The sequence below is a fragment of the Tasmannia lanceolata genome, unplaced genomic scaffold, assembly GCF_043159265.1.
Source record: "Tasmannia lanceolata isolate RefF3 unplaced genomic scaffold, GAP_Taslan_0.1 ptg000013l, whole genome shotgun sequence".
Classification (NCBI taxonomy): Eukaryota; Viridiplantae; Streptophyta; class Magnoliopsida; order Canellales; family Winteraceae; genus Tasmannia; species Tasmannia lanceolata.
This window is the reverse complement of record NW_027518690.1, coordinates 14,920,780-14,936,511: the sequence shown is the minus strand read 5'-3', so window position 1 is coordinate 14,936,511 and position 15,732 is coordinate 14,920,780. Positions and strand designations below refer to the sequence as shown.

General features: G+C 40.7%; 1 protein-coding gene across 1 annotated transcript; it reads right to left on the bottom strand.

The window, feature by feature from the left end:
• Window positions 1-1,088: 1,088 nt before the first annotated feature.
• LOC143890998 (uncharacterized) lies at window positions 1,089-2,443 on the bottom strand. The gene is made up of 2 exons (XM_077395659.1): window positions 1,820-2,443; window positions 1,089-1,724 (listed from the first exon to the last, which is right to left on the bottom strand). The coding sequence occupies exons 1-2, from the start codon at window positions 2,441-2,443 to the stop codon at window positions 1,089-1,091; spliced, it is 1,260 nt and encodes a 419-aa protein (XP_077251774.1).
• Between the last annotated feature and the right edge of the window lie 13,289 nt (window positions 2,444-15,732).

Sequence of the window (15,732 nt, the reverse complement as noted above, 5' to 3'; positions counted from 1 at the left end):
CTGAAAGCACATTTGGTTGGGTTCAACTTCATGTTGTTTTGCCTCAATACCTCAAACGATTCTTCTAAATCGGTGACGTGCTGGTCAGCTTGAAGACTCTTGACGAGCATATCGTCCACATACACCTCCATATTACGTCCGATCTGCTTTCTGAATAACTGGTTAACTAGCTTTTGGTACGTCGCCCCAGCATTTTTCAGACCAAAGGGCATGACTCTGTAGCAGTATAAGCCCTGGTCCGTGACAAATGCCGTTTTGGGGACGTCCTCTTCACACATTCGGATTTTATTGTAGCCTGAAAAGGCATCCATGAAACCGAGAAATTGGTGTCCTGATGTGGCATCAATGAGCTGGTCAATCTTCGGGAGGGGGTAGCTGTCCTTGGGGCATGCTTTGTTCAAGTCGGTAAAGTCGATACAGATCCTCCACTTTCCGTTAGACTTTTTGACCATGACGACGTTGGCCAGCCAGTCCGGGTAGTGTATTATTTTGATGAACTCGGCTTGGAGGAGTTTCTCAACTTCCTCCCTTATAGCTTTCTCCCTCTCCGGTGCGAAACTTCTTCTTTTCTGCTTCACTGGCTTGCAGGTGGGGTCGACATTAAGCCTATGGACGCTCAACTTTCGATCAATTCCGGGCACATCTGCGGGGGACCAAGCGAACACATCCGAATTTTGTCTTAAAAATTTGATTAGGTTCGTCTTGAGGTCGTTCGGAAGTGAGGACCCGATTCTAATGACATTTTCTTCGTCTCCAATTTCAAAGAATGGAAAGTTCTCTAAGTCTTCAACTGACTCATTTTTTATCACTTGCGCTTCGTCTCTCAAGTCGAACATTTCGATTGGAAACGACTTTGTTGCTGGCTTTCCCTTTAGGAGCGTTGCATAGCACTCCCAGGATTCGATTTGGTTTCCTTTAACTTCTCTGATCCCTTCTGGGGTGTTGAACTTCATCTTCTGATGATAGGCCGACGTGATGGCTCTTAGCAAGTTCTGTCCGGGCCTTCCCAAGATGGCATTGTAAGCGGACTGGGCCTTAACCACCAAGAACTCTATCATCGCAAAGTTGTGGTGAGGGGCATTGCCGATTCATACAAGGAGTTCCACTGAACCTTCGACAGGTACGATGTTTCCAGAAAAATGGTATAAATGGGAGTCGAAAGGTTTCAAGCGATCTTCCGGAACGCCCATCTGTTTGAACGCATGATAGTATAAGATGTCAGCCGAGCTTCCATTATCAACCAATACTTTTTTCACAAGGAGGTCAGATACGATCATATCTATGACCATCACATCGTTGTGGGGTATTAGAACCCCTTCGAGATCCGCGTCAGAGAAGGATATGGTCCGGTCTGTCCTCGGCCTTTTGCTAGGGATGTGGGCCGAGCTGATTTGTCTTGCATACGCTTTCTGTCCCGACGCTGAGGTCCCACCCGCCGTTAGCCCACCCACGATCGTGTTGATGACCGCAGCAGGCTGAGAGGGACGTCTCTCTCTGGTGGGGCTTCTTTGCTCCTGAGCATTTGAATGTGCTGGACTTAAACGCTCCAAGGTCTTGTGAGATGATTCTCTTTCCACTGGCCGATCTTTCTTCTTCATGAAATCCCTGAGGTGCCCTCTCTTTATCAGGTTCACAATCTCTTCTTTGAGATGCCGGCACTCGTCGGTGTCATGCCTGTGGTCCTTGTGATACCGACAGTATCTCGATTTATCTCTTTTACTTCCCTTGGTCAGTAACTTATCAGGTCATTTGAGGTATCGCTCGTCCCTAATGGCCATGAGTATCTGACTCCTCTGCGCGTTGAGGGGGTGTATCTGACTTCCTTCCTCTTGGGGCTTCCATCTCTTCTTTGACTTTTGTCCTCCTTGCAGCTCCTCTGGTTCGGGGTTGATGTACCCCTCTCTTCCTCCCGAACTTTGCGCTTAGTTTCATTATCAGCTTCAGGAATGAGGTTAAGCGGAGACAGCGTCTCCTCGGCTGTTATATACTTCACAACCCGAGTGATGAGATCTGCAAGGGAGGTAGGAGCTTTTTTCGCGATGGACATTCTGAAATCTGCAGACTTCACACCTGAGAGGAGGGCGTTCATGGCCGTTGACGGATCCAGGTTCGGTATTTGCAAAGCTTCTTTATTGAATCTGGCGATGAAGTCTTTCAGTGACTCGCCTGTATGTTGCTTGACTGTCATTAACGACGCAGTTGTCTTACGAGTTCTTCGGCTGCTGAGAAAATGCTTGCCCAGTTGGTCTCCGAATTCTTCGAAAGATCTAATTGAACTTGGCCGGAGACTTGAGTACCAGTCTCTGGCCGCTCCAACCAGTGTCGCTGGGTAAGCTCTGCACATGAAGTCGCCAGACACGCCGTGTATCAACATCATCATTTTGAAGGTTTCAAGGTGGTCCACTGGGTCTGTTGTGCCATCGTGATGTGGTAGTTGTGGCATTTTGAACCCCTGCGGTGCCACGGCTTGCAGAACTTCCTCAGTGAACGGCAATTTGTTACTGAAAGGCCTCCTATATCCGGAGGAGGACTCTTTAACGAGGTCCTTTAGACGATGAGCAAACTCTTCCAGCCTCCGATCCAAACTGTTGGTTCGGTCGTGATCTTTCACATTTTTTCTTAGAGGATTTACGCGGAGCTTGTCTGAGGTCGACCCGGATTGACTGTTTGGGCTTCTTCGAGGGTGATGGTTCTGATGATCTTGTCCTCAAGAATTTGCTTCTTCACGAGGGTGGTGTTCTGCGGACCTCGACCGCTGCCTTTCACTTCTTCTTGCATGTGCAGAGGTTATGGAGCGCGTTGATCTTCTGTGTCGGCGCTCTGGCGTAGGGGAGCGGCAGATTCTTCGCCTGGGTTCCTCTGCCCGCACGTTAGAAGTCCTATGCTATTGCTGAGGTATGTTTTCCGACCTTGGTTGAGCGGCGAAGTTCTCAGCCAGGCTTCGGTATTGATCTGCTAAGGTCGCCATTTGTTGGACCAAAGTATTGAATTGCTCTGCCTTTGGGGTGGTCGGTGGTGGAGACTGAACTGGTAGCTGTGCAGATCGGTCCTCTTCTGGAGGTTGACGATCTGAGATGCTATACACTGCATGGTGTTTCTGCTCCCTGGATTGGAGTGTGCCCCCCGAGCAGAGCTGGAGTGTGCACCTCTCCGAGCTCCTGCCATTTCTAGACCTTAGAGACTTTTATGCTCGGGTCCCACGGATGGCGCCAATCTGTTGCGGTCAAAATTTGGTTATGGCTGAGCTGGAATGGTGAAGAGCGGATGGACAATCTTGATTTGTTCTCGCTACTTTGTCCTACATACACGAGAAAACGGTTAAAAGCCAACACGGAGGGGATCCTCTGTGAAGGCCCTTCGATACTTAAGTCAGTGACCACAACAGATAAGGAAAACCCAAATGAAATAGTTAGTTTTTGGGAATCGTGTCCTTTACTTTCTAGGTTTTACCCCTATTTATAGTGGTTGGGTGTGCTAGGGCTAATTCGTAATTTCTCTTATGGTATGATTACCATATTGCCCTTGAGCGGGTGGCATTGAGCCGTAAATACCACTTCTTGTAGGGGTCTTTTGTTGAGTGCGGGGAATTACTTTCCAGCCCTTTTGCCATCTGAGGGCCCTTTTACACGTGGAGCTCTATGATTGGGTGGTCATTTTCATCCCCATCAGAAATGATGTCTTTACTCCCATTTAATTGGGAGAGCTTTACTGATGTGGATACTTGCAAAAGAGATTTAATTTTTAATTATCATTCTTCTCCTTTCCGTTAGCTTTGGCAATTCATTTTAGTTTTTCACCGCACATGAAAATGAAGTTCAGGTAAAATACATAGAAATATCTAGGGGAAGAGAAGAAACTGATAAGGATAATGTCTCTGTCAAACAATTCCACTTTCGGAAAGAACCACACAAAAAGGGCTACCTTTTTCTTAGGAAAATGTTGTTGTGCTCCCATGTTTTGATAAAACCACCCCTCATTTTTTAAGCATGATTGATCAAAGATATTTATGTATAGTAGACCTCACCTTAGAGAAGTTCAATGCCTAAATTTTTTTTTGATCGGGTGATCTTAAGTATCAAATCAAGATCAATCAAAAGGACAATACAAAATATACATATGCAATAGTCCTTCGGATTTAGTGACTAATAAAGACCTCTAGTCATGGTTAAAATAGTTGATTTTTGGGCTATAGGCAATCTAAGATGAAACTTACCATATGAATGGTTCATCTCAATCAAGGTATATCCCATGTCAAAATATGGTTACCATTTAAGAAGCATGGTAATAAGATGCATCTCGGAAGATAATGCGAATATATATGGGTTTATTCTATTTGATCTAGAGAATTGATAGCAAGTCTCTTGTTTCCATAATATCAGTCCACTCCTTACCTTCTTTCTTTCTTTCTTTCTTTTTTGAAATAATGGAATTTTATCGAAAAGATCTCTCACAGTAGGTTAGAGAACAAAGAGAACACAAAGAGAATCAAATAGCTACAAGAATTACAATCGTCAAGGGAGAATGTGATCGAAAATCTCTAGAGATGGACGATCCACACCGACTAGCAAGACGGCCCCTACTCTCCATTAGCCGACCTCCAAATATGATGAAACCCAACCTTGTGGTCCTCCACATGGTCCAAGATCTCGTTTTCAACTCTGAGAATCTCCAAGGGTGGGCATGCCTCCCTTCAGAATATGGCACTCCTTACTTTTGGTGTCTCAATCATGGTGTGGCTGGGCATCTCAGACATCATCCCGTACATCATCCACTCCGTAAGCTATTGCCCCACCAACTAACAGTGAAACTACCAGTTGCTCCTAGGGGTGGGCATGGTTCGATTCGGTTCGGTTTTGGGGCATACCCAAAACCGAACCATATATAATCGGTTCCCTAAAATTGGAACCAGAACCAAATCATATAAGTTTGGAACCGAACCGAACCAGAACCATATATATAATCGGTTCGGTTCTGGGTTTACCCAACCTTCACCAAATGTAGATTTTTTGCCTAATCGTGTTTATAATCTATTCGGTTCGGTTCAATCCTGTTTATATATGAACTACAAACACAAACAAGCACAAATTTGAGATAATCAGGAACACATTTGGGCAATACAAAAATTATATATGAACTACAAACAGGCACAAATTTGGGCAATGCAAAAATTATAAATGAACGACAAATTTGGGCAATTCCTAATATCCATTAAAATTTTAAAGGCAAAGGAACATGTTAAATAGGGGTGAATTAAATGGGGGAGGGGTGATTTTATCAAATGCCTAAGTAAGTAAGTAGGGTCGGTTCTCGGTTCCGGGATCCCAAACCCAAAACCGAACCGAATTTCCACCGGTTCTAAATTTTCCGAACCGGAACCGAACCATATATAGCTAGAACCGAACCAAATGTGCCAGTTCGGTACGGTTCCCCGGTTCGAATCGGAACCATGTCCACCCCTAATTGCTCCAAAAGCTTAAGCCGTTGGAGAAGGCGTACTTTAATCTTTTACACTTTAACACTCCCCCCTCACGTGTGGCCCCTCTTTCTAGGGTTGGCCTGCACTTGGAACATGTGGCCCCTCTTTTGGGTTTGGCCATTGCATGTGGAGTTTTGCTATCTAGGAGGTTTGAACTCGGGACCTTTGCTCTAAAACCATGTGAAACTAGCAGTTTCTCCAAAAGCTTAAGCTGTTGGAGAAGGCGTTCTTTAATCTTTTATACTTTAACTCTAACTAGTTGGACCCCCAAGAAAAAATAATCAAATTATTTAAATTGAGCTAAAAGTCCTGAAAGAGTCATCCAATTCCGGACCCATTTCTAACGCTAAAAATCACAATTTGTACTTTTAAAAAAATTACATTAAAAAGATTTTATAACGCCTAGGATGCTCTCGACAGTCAATCAGACAAGTGGTTAATAAAGTGGGGCGGCATTATCAATTCAAGGAATGCTGATATCATCTCCCCAAATCTAATGCTTCTCTCTGTTTTTCCTAGGGAAATGATATATCTGCCCCTTTTTTTACTTGGGACAGTCACCTAGTTGTATCTATAACTGCAGATGGGTTTATTTACTTCACGTGGGAAGGATTCAACGGGCCTGATTGCCACATAAACTGGATTTGGCTGTCCCAGGTAAAAAAAAGGGGACGAATTTATCATTTCACTTTTCCTACCTTTATGTGAGCATGTTACAGTTAAGGGTGCCATGCCACCAAGAAAGTCTTGCAACTTGGTTTGTGTTCCTTTATAAAAGGCACCTACCAAAGATTTCATTTTCAAGCCTTTGGAAAATTAAAAAAAAAGTGCAATGATAAATTCGCACCACATGTAGGATAATTCACACCGCTGTAACGTGAACTGACGTCAAAAGGTGTAAAATTCTGCCACATACCCTCCTTTAAAGGGGAGCGAACTATCCTACAGGAGGTGTGAATTTATCATCTCCCTAAAAAATTCTATCTCAAAGAAATGTCATTTGTCACAAGGACATGTTGGGGTGCTTAGATTCCTAGAGAGAGGACTTTCTAGCTCTGTTTGGAAAACCATAGAGAACCCTTCCCTCTTTCTTGTCTTCAATTGCCTTCCGTGTGTAAAGGGAGAATGTCTCCTTTTATGAGGTTTGATAGATAATGAAGTTGTAAGATATTAGATTTATATTGGCTATTGATATTTGCCCTACCATGTTTTAACAATTGCACAAATTCAGCTTGTCTTTTTCTTTTTAAAGAATAAAAACAAGATGAGTTGGTGCAATTATCAAAACATGGTAATGCAAATACAGTAGCCTTTATATTTTCCTTTGTTTTGATTTCACATATGTTTAGGACGTGAGAAGTGGCAGTGAATCCAACTTCATGATCTCACATGATGTTTTCTCTCTCGGGGAATGGATATCAATTCGGCAACACATCATATTCTGATTCTCCCTTAAACGGAATGAGAAAAAAATTACACTAAAACTTTAATTCAAAAAAATTCTAATAAAAATTCCATTCTAATCAGGGTGGAATCAGGAGACCACCTCTTGGGATGGAAACAGATTCCGGCATCTTCCCCCCCACTCCCTCTTCCCCACACCCACCCACAACAATCAAGGTAAATCCCATGTCGAAATACGATTACAATTTAAGAAGCATGGTAATAAGATGCATCTACAAAGATAATGTGAAGATAAATTGGCTTATTCTATTTGATCTAGAGAATTGATATCCCAAGTCTCTTGTTTCCATCATATTACTCCACTCCTTACCCTTTTTTTTTAAATAATGGAATTTTATCGAAAGGATGAAAAATATCTCATGACCGAGGTTAGAGAACACAAAGAGAATAAAATAGCTACAAGAATTACATTCTTCAAGGGAGAATTAAATCAAAAATATCTAGAGGTGGACGATCCACGATACTGTCCCGCCTTTCCATTAGCCGACCTCCAAATATGATGAAACCTAACCTTGTGGCCCTCCACACGGTCCAAGATCTCATCTTCAACTCTCTAAGAATCTCCAAGGGTGGGGATGCCTCCCTTTAGAATATTTCACTCCTTACTTTCGGTGTCAATCCTAGTGTGGCTGAGAATCTCGGACCAGCTACTGATCAACGTCTTAGTACATAATCTATTGCCCCACCAACTAACTAGTCCGACCTCCAAGAAATAATCAAATTATTTAAATCAACCTAAAAGTTCCAAAAGAGTCATCCCATTTCAGACCCATTTCTAACACTAAAAATCACAATTTGTACCTTTTTTAAAAAGAAATTACTTTAAAAAGATTTTATAACGCCTAAGATGCTCTCGACAGTCAGTCAGACAACCTTAAAGTAGGGTAGCATTATCAATGCAAGGAATGTTGATATCATTTCCCCAAATCCAATGCTTCTCTCTCTTTTTCCTATATTTATGTGAGCATTCTACATTTAATTGATATTCTAAGTCTCTTGCTTCCTTAATATTACTCCACTACTTACATTTTTTCTAAATAATGGAATTTTATCAAAAGGAAGAAAATATCTCACGACTAAGGAGGTTAGAGAACACCAAGAACACAAAGAGAATCTCCACTCCTTACATTTTTTTAAATAATGGAATTTTATCAAAAGGAAGAAATATTGGGCCCAATAAGATAATGGACCGGTGTAGTGGGCCTATTTGGGCTAGGGCCCACTAACCTATTAAAACCCTAGTGTATCTAATATATATAGGGGCTCGAGGCAACAAACTTGGTATTCCAAACTAGATACCTTGGCTGTAATGCTTCAAGCAACCTCTTGCTTGACCTAATTACCTCTAACAATCTTGAAGCAGTACAAAAACCCTAATTTTTTGGATCGGCCCATCTTGGTGGCAGATTGTGTTCTCCGATTTATGTTCCCTAAAGAAAACTCTCGATTTTTGAGGAGAAAGAAATCTCTCGGCATTATTCAGAGTTGAACAGACGAAACTTTATTCTTCCTCTGTGACGATCTTGTGTTGAGTTTGGGTTTCTTCAACCCTCCAAATTTGTTGAACGTGGGTTACTTCTCTCTCACCTACGTGGTGCAACCCTCGTTCTTCATCAAATTGCAATTGGAAGCCCTCTCACTGGTTCAGAGAATTTCTCTCTTTTTGTGGGTGGTGGAAGTATCAATTGGCCGTGGGTTTGACTACCTTGAATTTTTTTTTCGGTCGTGTGCCCACCCAGAACACGACTCGATCGTGGGGTTCTCATCTCATATCAAACGATGGTTTCTTCCCTTATTCCATCGTTTTGGGCATGGGTATTGCTTCCTCAAATTCGTTTGATATTGATATTGGCAGCCCCTCACCGGTTGCATCTTGGCATCTCAAAAGCATGCACTCTCTCTTGGTCGGTGAAATTTTGGACCGAGTTCAGTGCCGATTTCAATTTTTTGGGCTGCAATTTTTTGAAACCCTATTTTTTGATACCAATGAAACAAAAAGCTTTCTGAGTAACCGGTGTCGGAAAACCACTTTTGTACTCATTTTGCCGTGCTTGGATTTTTTGGGCGAAATCATGGTGGCCTAGAATTGAATTTTGGTGGAGGAGAATAGAACGTGGGCAGAGCCTCCAGAAACTTCGTCTTCTTCTTCAACAGAAGAAATTTGTGTGGGCGGATTACTATCCAAATCGTGTTCCACCATTGCAAGGAGCAAGCCATCTATTCCTCTCTATATTTGGTGGAAGTGGTTTATCAAGAAACTCTCATAAATTGAACGGTTGGGAGTTCTTGGTGTCTTATACTGTTCATCTGATATAGGAGCCATAACTATTCGAGCTTGGTGTCTTTATATTGTGGCCGTTGGTTGTTGGCTTTGGTTCTTGGATTTGGTTCTCGCGATTCGCCAAACAGGTGCACTCTTTCCAACTGTTATTTCATCTCAATTATAGGATGAATAACAATACTATTCCAATTGAGATGATCAAACTTCAGTCGTTTGGTGGATCTGAGTTTAACTCATAGAAGCGAAAGACTCAATTCGGTCTAAAATATATGAATTATTTTTACACCGTTTTGAGTACCTTTGCTAAGTCGACTGAAGAAGTTAATGAATCTCAATGGCACTCTTTTAAAACTGAAATATATAGGAAAAAGGTGCAAGTGGGACTGGATGATCTCAAAAGATTTATTCGAATTGAAGATGAAAATCGAGCCAGGAATAACTTGGAGATGGTTAGACAACATCAATCTGCTGCTAACGCGGTATCAAATCCCAAGAAATTTTCTAAGAAATCCAAGTCACCTAAAAGTGGCAATCCCAAATTGGAGGCCAAAAAGACTATCTTTCGAAAAAAAAGAAGGGCAAGTGCCACAACTGTGGAAAATTGGGTCACTTTGGAACAGACTGTCGGCTACCTAAGAAGCCAACATCTGACACACCACAGAAGGAAGCTCATATGATGGTGGGCAGTGCTGAGCCTAAAGATTTTCTTGCTATGTTAGGCAACGGTAAGGCCAGTACCTCTTCAGACTGGTGGTTAGATAGAAGAGCCACATGTCATATTTGCAACTCAAAGAAACTACTTACTGATGTAGTTGAAGCCAAAGAGACTGTTACAGTAGCTAGTGGAGCAGAGACGGAGGTGACTCACACTGGCACTGCGAACTTGGTCATTTCTTCATGAAAAATACTAACTCAAAAAAATGTTAAAGTAGTTCCTGTTATTCAAAAGAATTTAATTTTCATTAGTCTTTTAGACAATGCTGGCATGTGTTCTTCTTTTTTGGGTAGTAGAGTAACTTTATCTGTTAACTCTTACTATTTTGGCTGTGCTTTCTTAATCGATGGTATGTGTAGATTGAGTTTAGCAAATGATACAATTAGTCAGGTTAGTTCAAGTCTAATTGATCCTAAGTTGTTACACACTAGGTTGGGACATGTGAACTATCGAAAAATGGTCCACCTTGCTAAAACTTATAATATACCATTAGATATGTCAATTAAGTTTGACAAGTGTGAGGTTTGTGCTCAAACTAAGATCACTAGAAAACATTTTCGTCAGGTTTCTAGGAGCACACAACTTCTTGAGTTGATACATTCTGACCTTTGTGACTTTAAAAGTTTCACTACTAAAGGTGGTTGGAAGTATTTGATCATATTTATAGACGATATGTCAAGATATTGTCATATTTATTTGTTAAAATCAAAAGATGAAGCTTTTGATAAGTTTAAAAGTTTTCAAGAATCGAGTTGAATTGCAACTGAACTTGAAAATTAAGAGATTTGTGAGTAATAGAGGAGACTACAAATCACATCCTGAATAGAGTGCCAAACTCAAAATGCTCCTCCACTCTGTATGAGTTATGACATAAGCATCCTTGTAGATATGACACTCTTAAGATTTGGGGTTGTATTGCTTATGTAAGGATACCAGACCCTAGGAGACCTAAAGTGGGAATTAGAACAAACACTTGTGTTTATTTAGGAGGTGCAGAAGATAGTGCTGCTACTCAGTTTTTGGATCTCTCATCCAATATGGTTATAGAATCTCAAGATGCAGTTTTCTTTGAGAATAAATTTCTCAGAGATCAGGATTTGACCATACCGGGCGATACAGAGATGGTTACAGAATTGTCGGTTGAGTCTGAACTAGTTACTTCTGACACTTGTCCCAATCTAATTTCTAATTCAGTTCCTGTAAGATTTTCTACAAGAGATAGAGTACCCAAAAATTTTGGTGGGGACTTTGTGACCTACCATTTAGAGAATGATCCATCATCCTATAAGGAAGCGATGAGATTTAGGGACTCCTTATTGTTGGCAGAAGCCATTGATGTTGAAATGAGCTCTCTGTTGCAAAATCTCACTTGACAGCTAGTCGAATTGCCAAAAGGAGCTAAGACTGTGGGCTGTAGGTGGATATTAAAGAAGAAACTTAATCATGACGGATCCATAGTTCGGTATAAAGCAAGTTTATTAGCTAAGGGCTATACTCAAGTGAGTGGGATAGACTACTTTGATATCTACTCACCAGTCTGTCATTTGGCCACGATAAGACTTCTACTTGCTTTTGCACCTATTGAGCATTTTGTTATGCATCAAATGGATGTAAAGACAGTTTTTCTCAATAGAGAACTGTCAGAGGAAATCTACATGAACCAACCTGAAGGGTTTGTCTTGGAAGGTTTCGAGAACAAAGTTTGTAAGTTACACATATCTTTGTATGGTCTTAAACAAGCACCTAAATTGTGGCATCAAAAATTTGACAAGGTAGTAAAGAGCTTGGGTTTTCTAATCAATTACTCGGATAAATGCCTTTACTATCGTTTTGTGTCGAATAAGGTCATGATTATTTGCTTGTATATAGATGTTTATTCTTGTTTCCAATCTCTCTCTCTCTCTCTCTATGTGGTGAGTAATGTGAAACTAACCTTGGGTAAAGAATTCGACATGAAAGACCTGGGTGTTGTTGACACCATTCTTGATATGAAAGTAAGTTTTGACAGGCAAGGGATTTCCCTTAGCCAAGCCCATTATCTTGAAAAACTACTTTCTTTATGGGGATGCAGTGAGTGCAAACCGATTGAGACACCATTTGATTATACAAAGAAGTTGGTCTCTAATGAAAGAGACAGTGTGAATCAGTTAGCTTATTCTCAACTGATTGGTAGTCTTATGTATGCCATAAGTTGTACTAGGCCAGACATAGCCTTTACAGTTGGTATGCTGAGTCGTTTCACTAGTAATCCTGGCCATGAGCACTGGGATTCCCTAATGAGGGTGATGAGATACCTTAAGGGTACTCATAATTATGCTCTTTGTTATGGTGGCCGTCTTCCTGTATTGGAAGGATATTATGATGCATCATGGGGCTCAGAATTAAAAGACAGTAAGTCTACCAGTGGTTATGTGTTTACCCTGGGTGGAGCTGCTGTTGCGTGGAAGTCGAAGAGATAGACTTACATTGCTCTGTCATCTATGGAATCAGAACTTTATGCTCTAGCTTCTGCAGGAGATGAAGCGGAGTGGATAAAGAATCTGATTATGGACATTCCACTAACTCGGTTAAGGATTAATTCCTTACGTGTGTTCTGTGATAATCAAGCTACAATTACGATTGTGAAGAACTCACTCTTTAATGGTAAGAGGAGATATCTTAGGCTGTAACATGTCATGCTGAATTATCTCATTGAACACTGGATTATCACTTTGATTGATGTGAGATCGAAGGATAATATAGTCGATGCTCTCGCAAAGGGACTGAACAAAGATTGAATATTCAAAACTGTGGGGGAGATAGGGTTAAAGTCTGTATAGACATGACTTAACCTACATTCATGTTATTTTGAATTTTTGAATCTCCCTTTTGGCCAAGATAGGCACTTGATATGTTTCGATGATGTTTACAGTTGTTGTATGTCATTCCACATTTGATGACATGTTCTTCTTGGGAAAGGTTGTTTCATTCCAAACTTGATGATTCGGCTTAACTCAAATATGGATAAGGTAACTGTAACATTTCAAATGGAAACATGAAATGGTTCTTTGCAAAAGAAACTATTAGGTCTTGTTCTTTATTGAAACTTGACAATGATGAATGGTTCTTTGCAAAAGAAGTTGTTTAGGTCTTGTTCTTTATTAAAACTTGACAATGATGCTTATGGTGAGAGTGATACTGATACTTTTTCAGCTATTTTGGAATTGTACTAAGTTCTTCAGGTAGAACTAGATATTTTTGTGAATTATGAAATTGTACTAAGTTCTTCTTCAGGTAGAACTAGATACGTTAGTGTTTTACACAAATGATTGAATTCATTTTCATGAAATCTATATTTGGTAATTCACAGGGATTGGCGAAAAAGGAGGAGCTTGTCTTGATTTGAACTTTGATGAAGATGACTTACTTGATGAGTAAATCTTCTAAAGTCATAAAGACTATGCTTTCATTTCAGTATGCATAGAGTTCATTTTTTTGTGGAACTTTATTTTGGATCTCGATGAGAATCATACCCCATGAATGAATTCATCTAAGATCAGTGGGGTTCACTTATATGTGAAACTCCTTTTGGTTGAGTTTAGCTTGTTATATATCTAAAACTCTTGGTTTTTCATAAAAGAATTCGTGTTTTCAGTTGGATTACATATCTTTTATGATATAGACCATATGGTGATGTGGATGATTCAATATTTTGTTTTGAACATTACACTATCTATCTATTGGATTGTGCTATATGTAGAACATAAGAGGAGAATGTTGGGTATATAATATAACCCATTTATGTTCTAATATAAGCCCAATAAGATAATGGACCGGTGTAGTGGGCCTATTTGGGCTAGGGCCCACTAACCTATTAAAACCCTAGTATATCTAATATATATAGGGACTGGAGGCAACAAACTTGGTATTCCAAACTAGGTACCTTGGGTGTAATGCTTCAAGCAACCTCTTGCTTGACCTAATTACCTCTAACAAATACCTCACGACTGAGGAGGTTAGAGAACGCAGAGAATCAATTAGCTACAAGAATTACAATCGCCAAAGGAGAATGAAATAGAAAATCTCTAGAGTTGGACGATTCACAAGATGGTCCCGCCTCTCTGTTAGCCGATTTCCGAATATGATAGCCAAAGACAATTCATGTTGGGTTGGGTTCCCACTTGCATGGCGCGTATGGACCGGTATAGGGGGGTCACTATATTATTTTGCCTTCTGCACCGCAGTACATCTTGTGGTTGGGCCAATCTCTAGGTCTTTTAAGAGTTCATGCCGGGGGGACCTCGGTTGCCCTCGCGAGATGTACACCTTGCGGATTAGTCCATGCACCGCAGTACATCTTGTGGTTGGGCCAATCTCTAGGTCTTTTAAGAGTTCGTGCCTGGGGGACCTCGGTTGCCCTCTTGAGATGTACACCATGCGGATTAGTCCATGAACATCTTGCTTCTTGGATGACCAAGCCTTTGGGTTTGGCGGATTTGTGTGTGGCATCGTCATGCCTCGTATTGGATGGACTTTGCACTTGGCTTCAAGACCTTGTGTTCAATGTATTCGTGATGCTGGCTGATAATGAGAGTGGGTTCAAAATTGGACACGGCATGGCCATGTTCAATAGCTTGGTGGAGGACTTGGTGGTTGTGTACAAAGTATCTTGAGGTTCATTGTGAGACCTGAGCCAAGTAGCCTGTTGTACATCTTAGAGATTATATGCACATATGAAGCATCAAGATGTGTTGGGCGTGTAGAGCCTTCAGAGCCGTGCATGGGTTAAAGGTTGGCCTCAGCATATGCGTATGTTGAAGCACCGCACGGGTTATTCCGCTGCTAAAACAAAAGGCCCGTGACACAAGCCACCAAGAGAGTATTGCAACTGAGTTTGTGTTCCTTTATAAAGGACACCTACAAGACAATGCAAAGATTTCATTTTAGAAAATTTGACACAGGGGGGACAAATAAATGACATAATATCACAGGGGTCAAGTGTTTGTTGAAAATCACAGAAGGGGGTCAAAACCCGGTTTACGAAAATTGGAATGACGAGATTGCCCCTCTAGCAGAAACAGAGTGATTTGACTTAGAAAAATAAAAAAACATTTAAGTTTTCCCTCTTCTCTCTTCCCTCTTCTCTCCTCTCGTCTCTGTTTCATTTTTTTTTTTCGTCCTCTCCTCCGGCGATCTCGACGAAGGTGAAACACGTATCAAACCTCGCATTTGAAGGAAACCCTACCTGGTACGTCGTTTCCTTCCCTTCCTTTATTCAATCTCATTTTTATTTATTTTTTAAAAGGAAATCCAGGTTGAGAGAGATGCAAAATTGGGGGGGTGGGAAATCCTTTTTCATGCAATATGTTTTTTATTTTTTTCAGTTCATATACATGTCAGTTACTGCATTTCATCCTACAGAGTAAAATAGTTGTAAATGCTTGTAAATGCTGTTTGTTGCTGCTAGGGTTTTATGTTTTACATTAATTTGTGAAATGGAGAAACGTTCTGCTGTTTATTTATTCTAGGGTTTTATTTTGTACATTAATTTGTGAAATGGGGAGATGGGATTTCATTTCATATATGCGTATCCACCTACAGAGTAAAATAGAGTTGCATGCTATGGTATTTGTTGATGCTAGGGTTTTATTTTTTTACGTTAATTTGTGGAATGGAAAAATGCGATTTCATTTCATGTACATATCACTTACCGTATTTCCACCTACAGAGTAAAATAAATGCAAATGCTCGTCTGCTATTTGTTTATGCTAGGCTTTTATTTTTACAAATTGTGGAGTGGAGAAATGGGATTTCAAA

Coding starts and splice junctions, on each gene's coding strand:
- LOC143890998 (XM_077395659.1), bottom strand. CDS start 2,443: ATGCCACAACTACCACATCACGATGGCACAACAGACCCAGTGGACCAC. Junction 1,725..1,819: donor GAAGCCCCAAGAGGAAGGAA/GTCAGATACACC, acceptor TTACTGACCAAG/GGAAGTAAAAGAGATAAATC.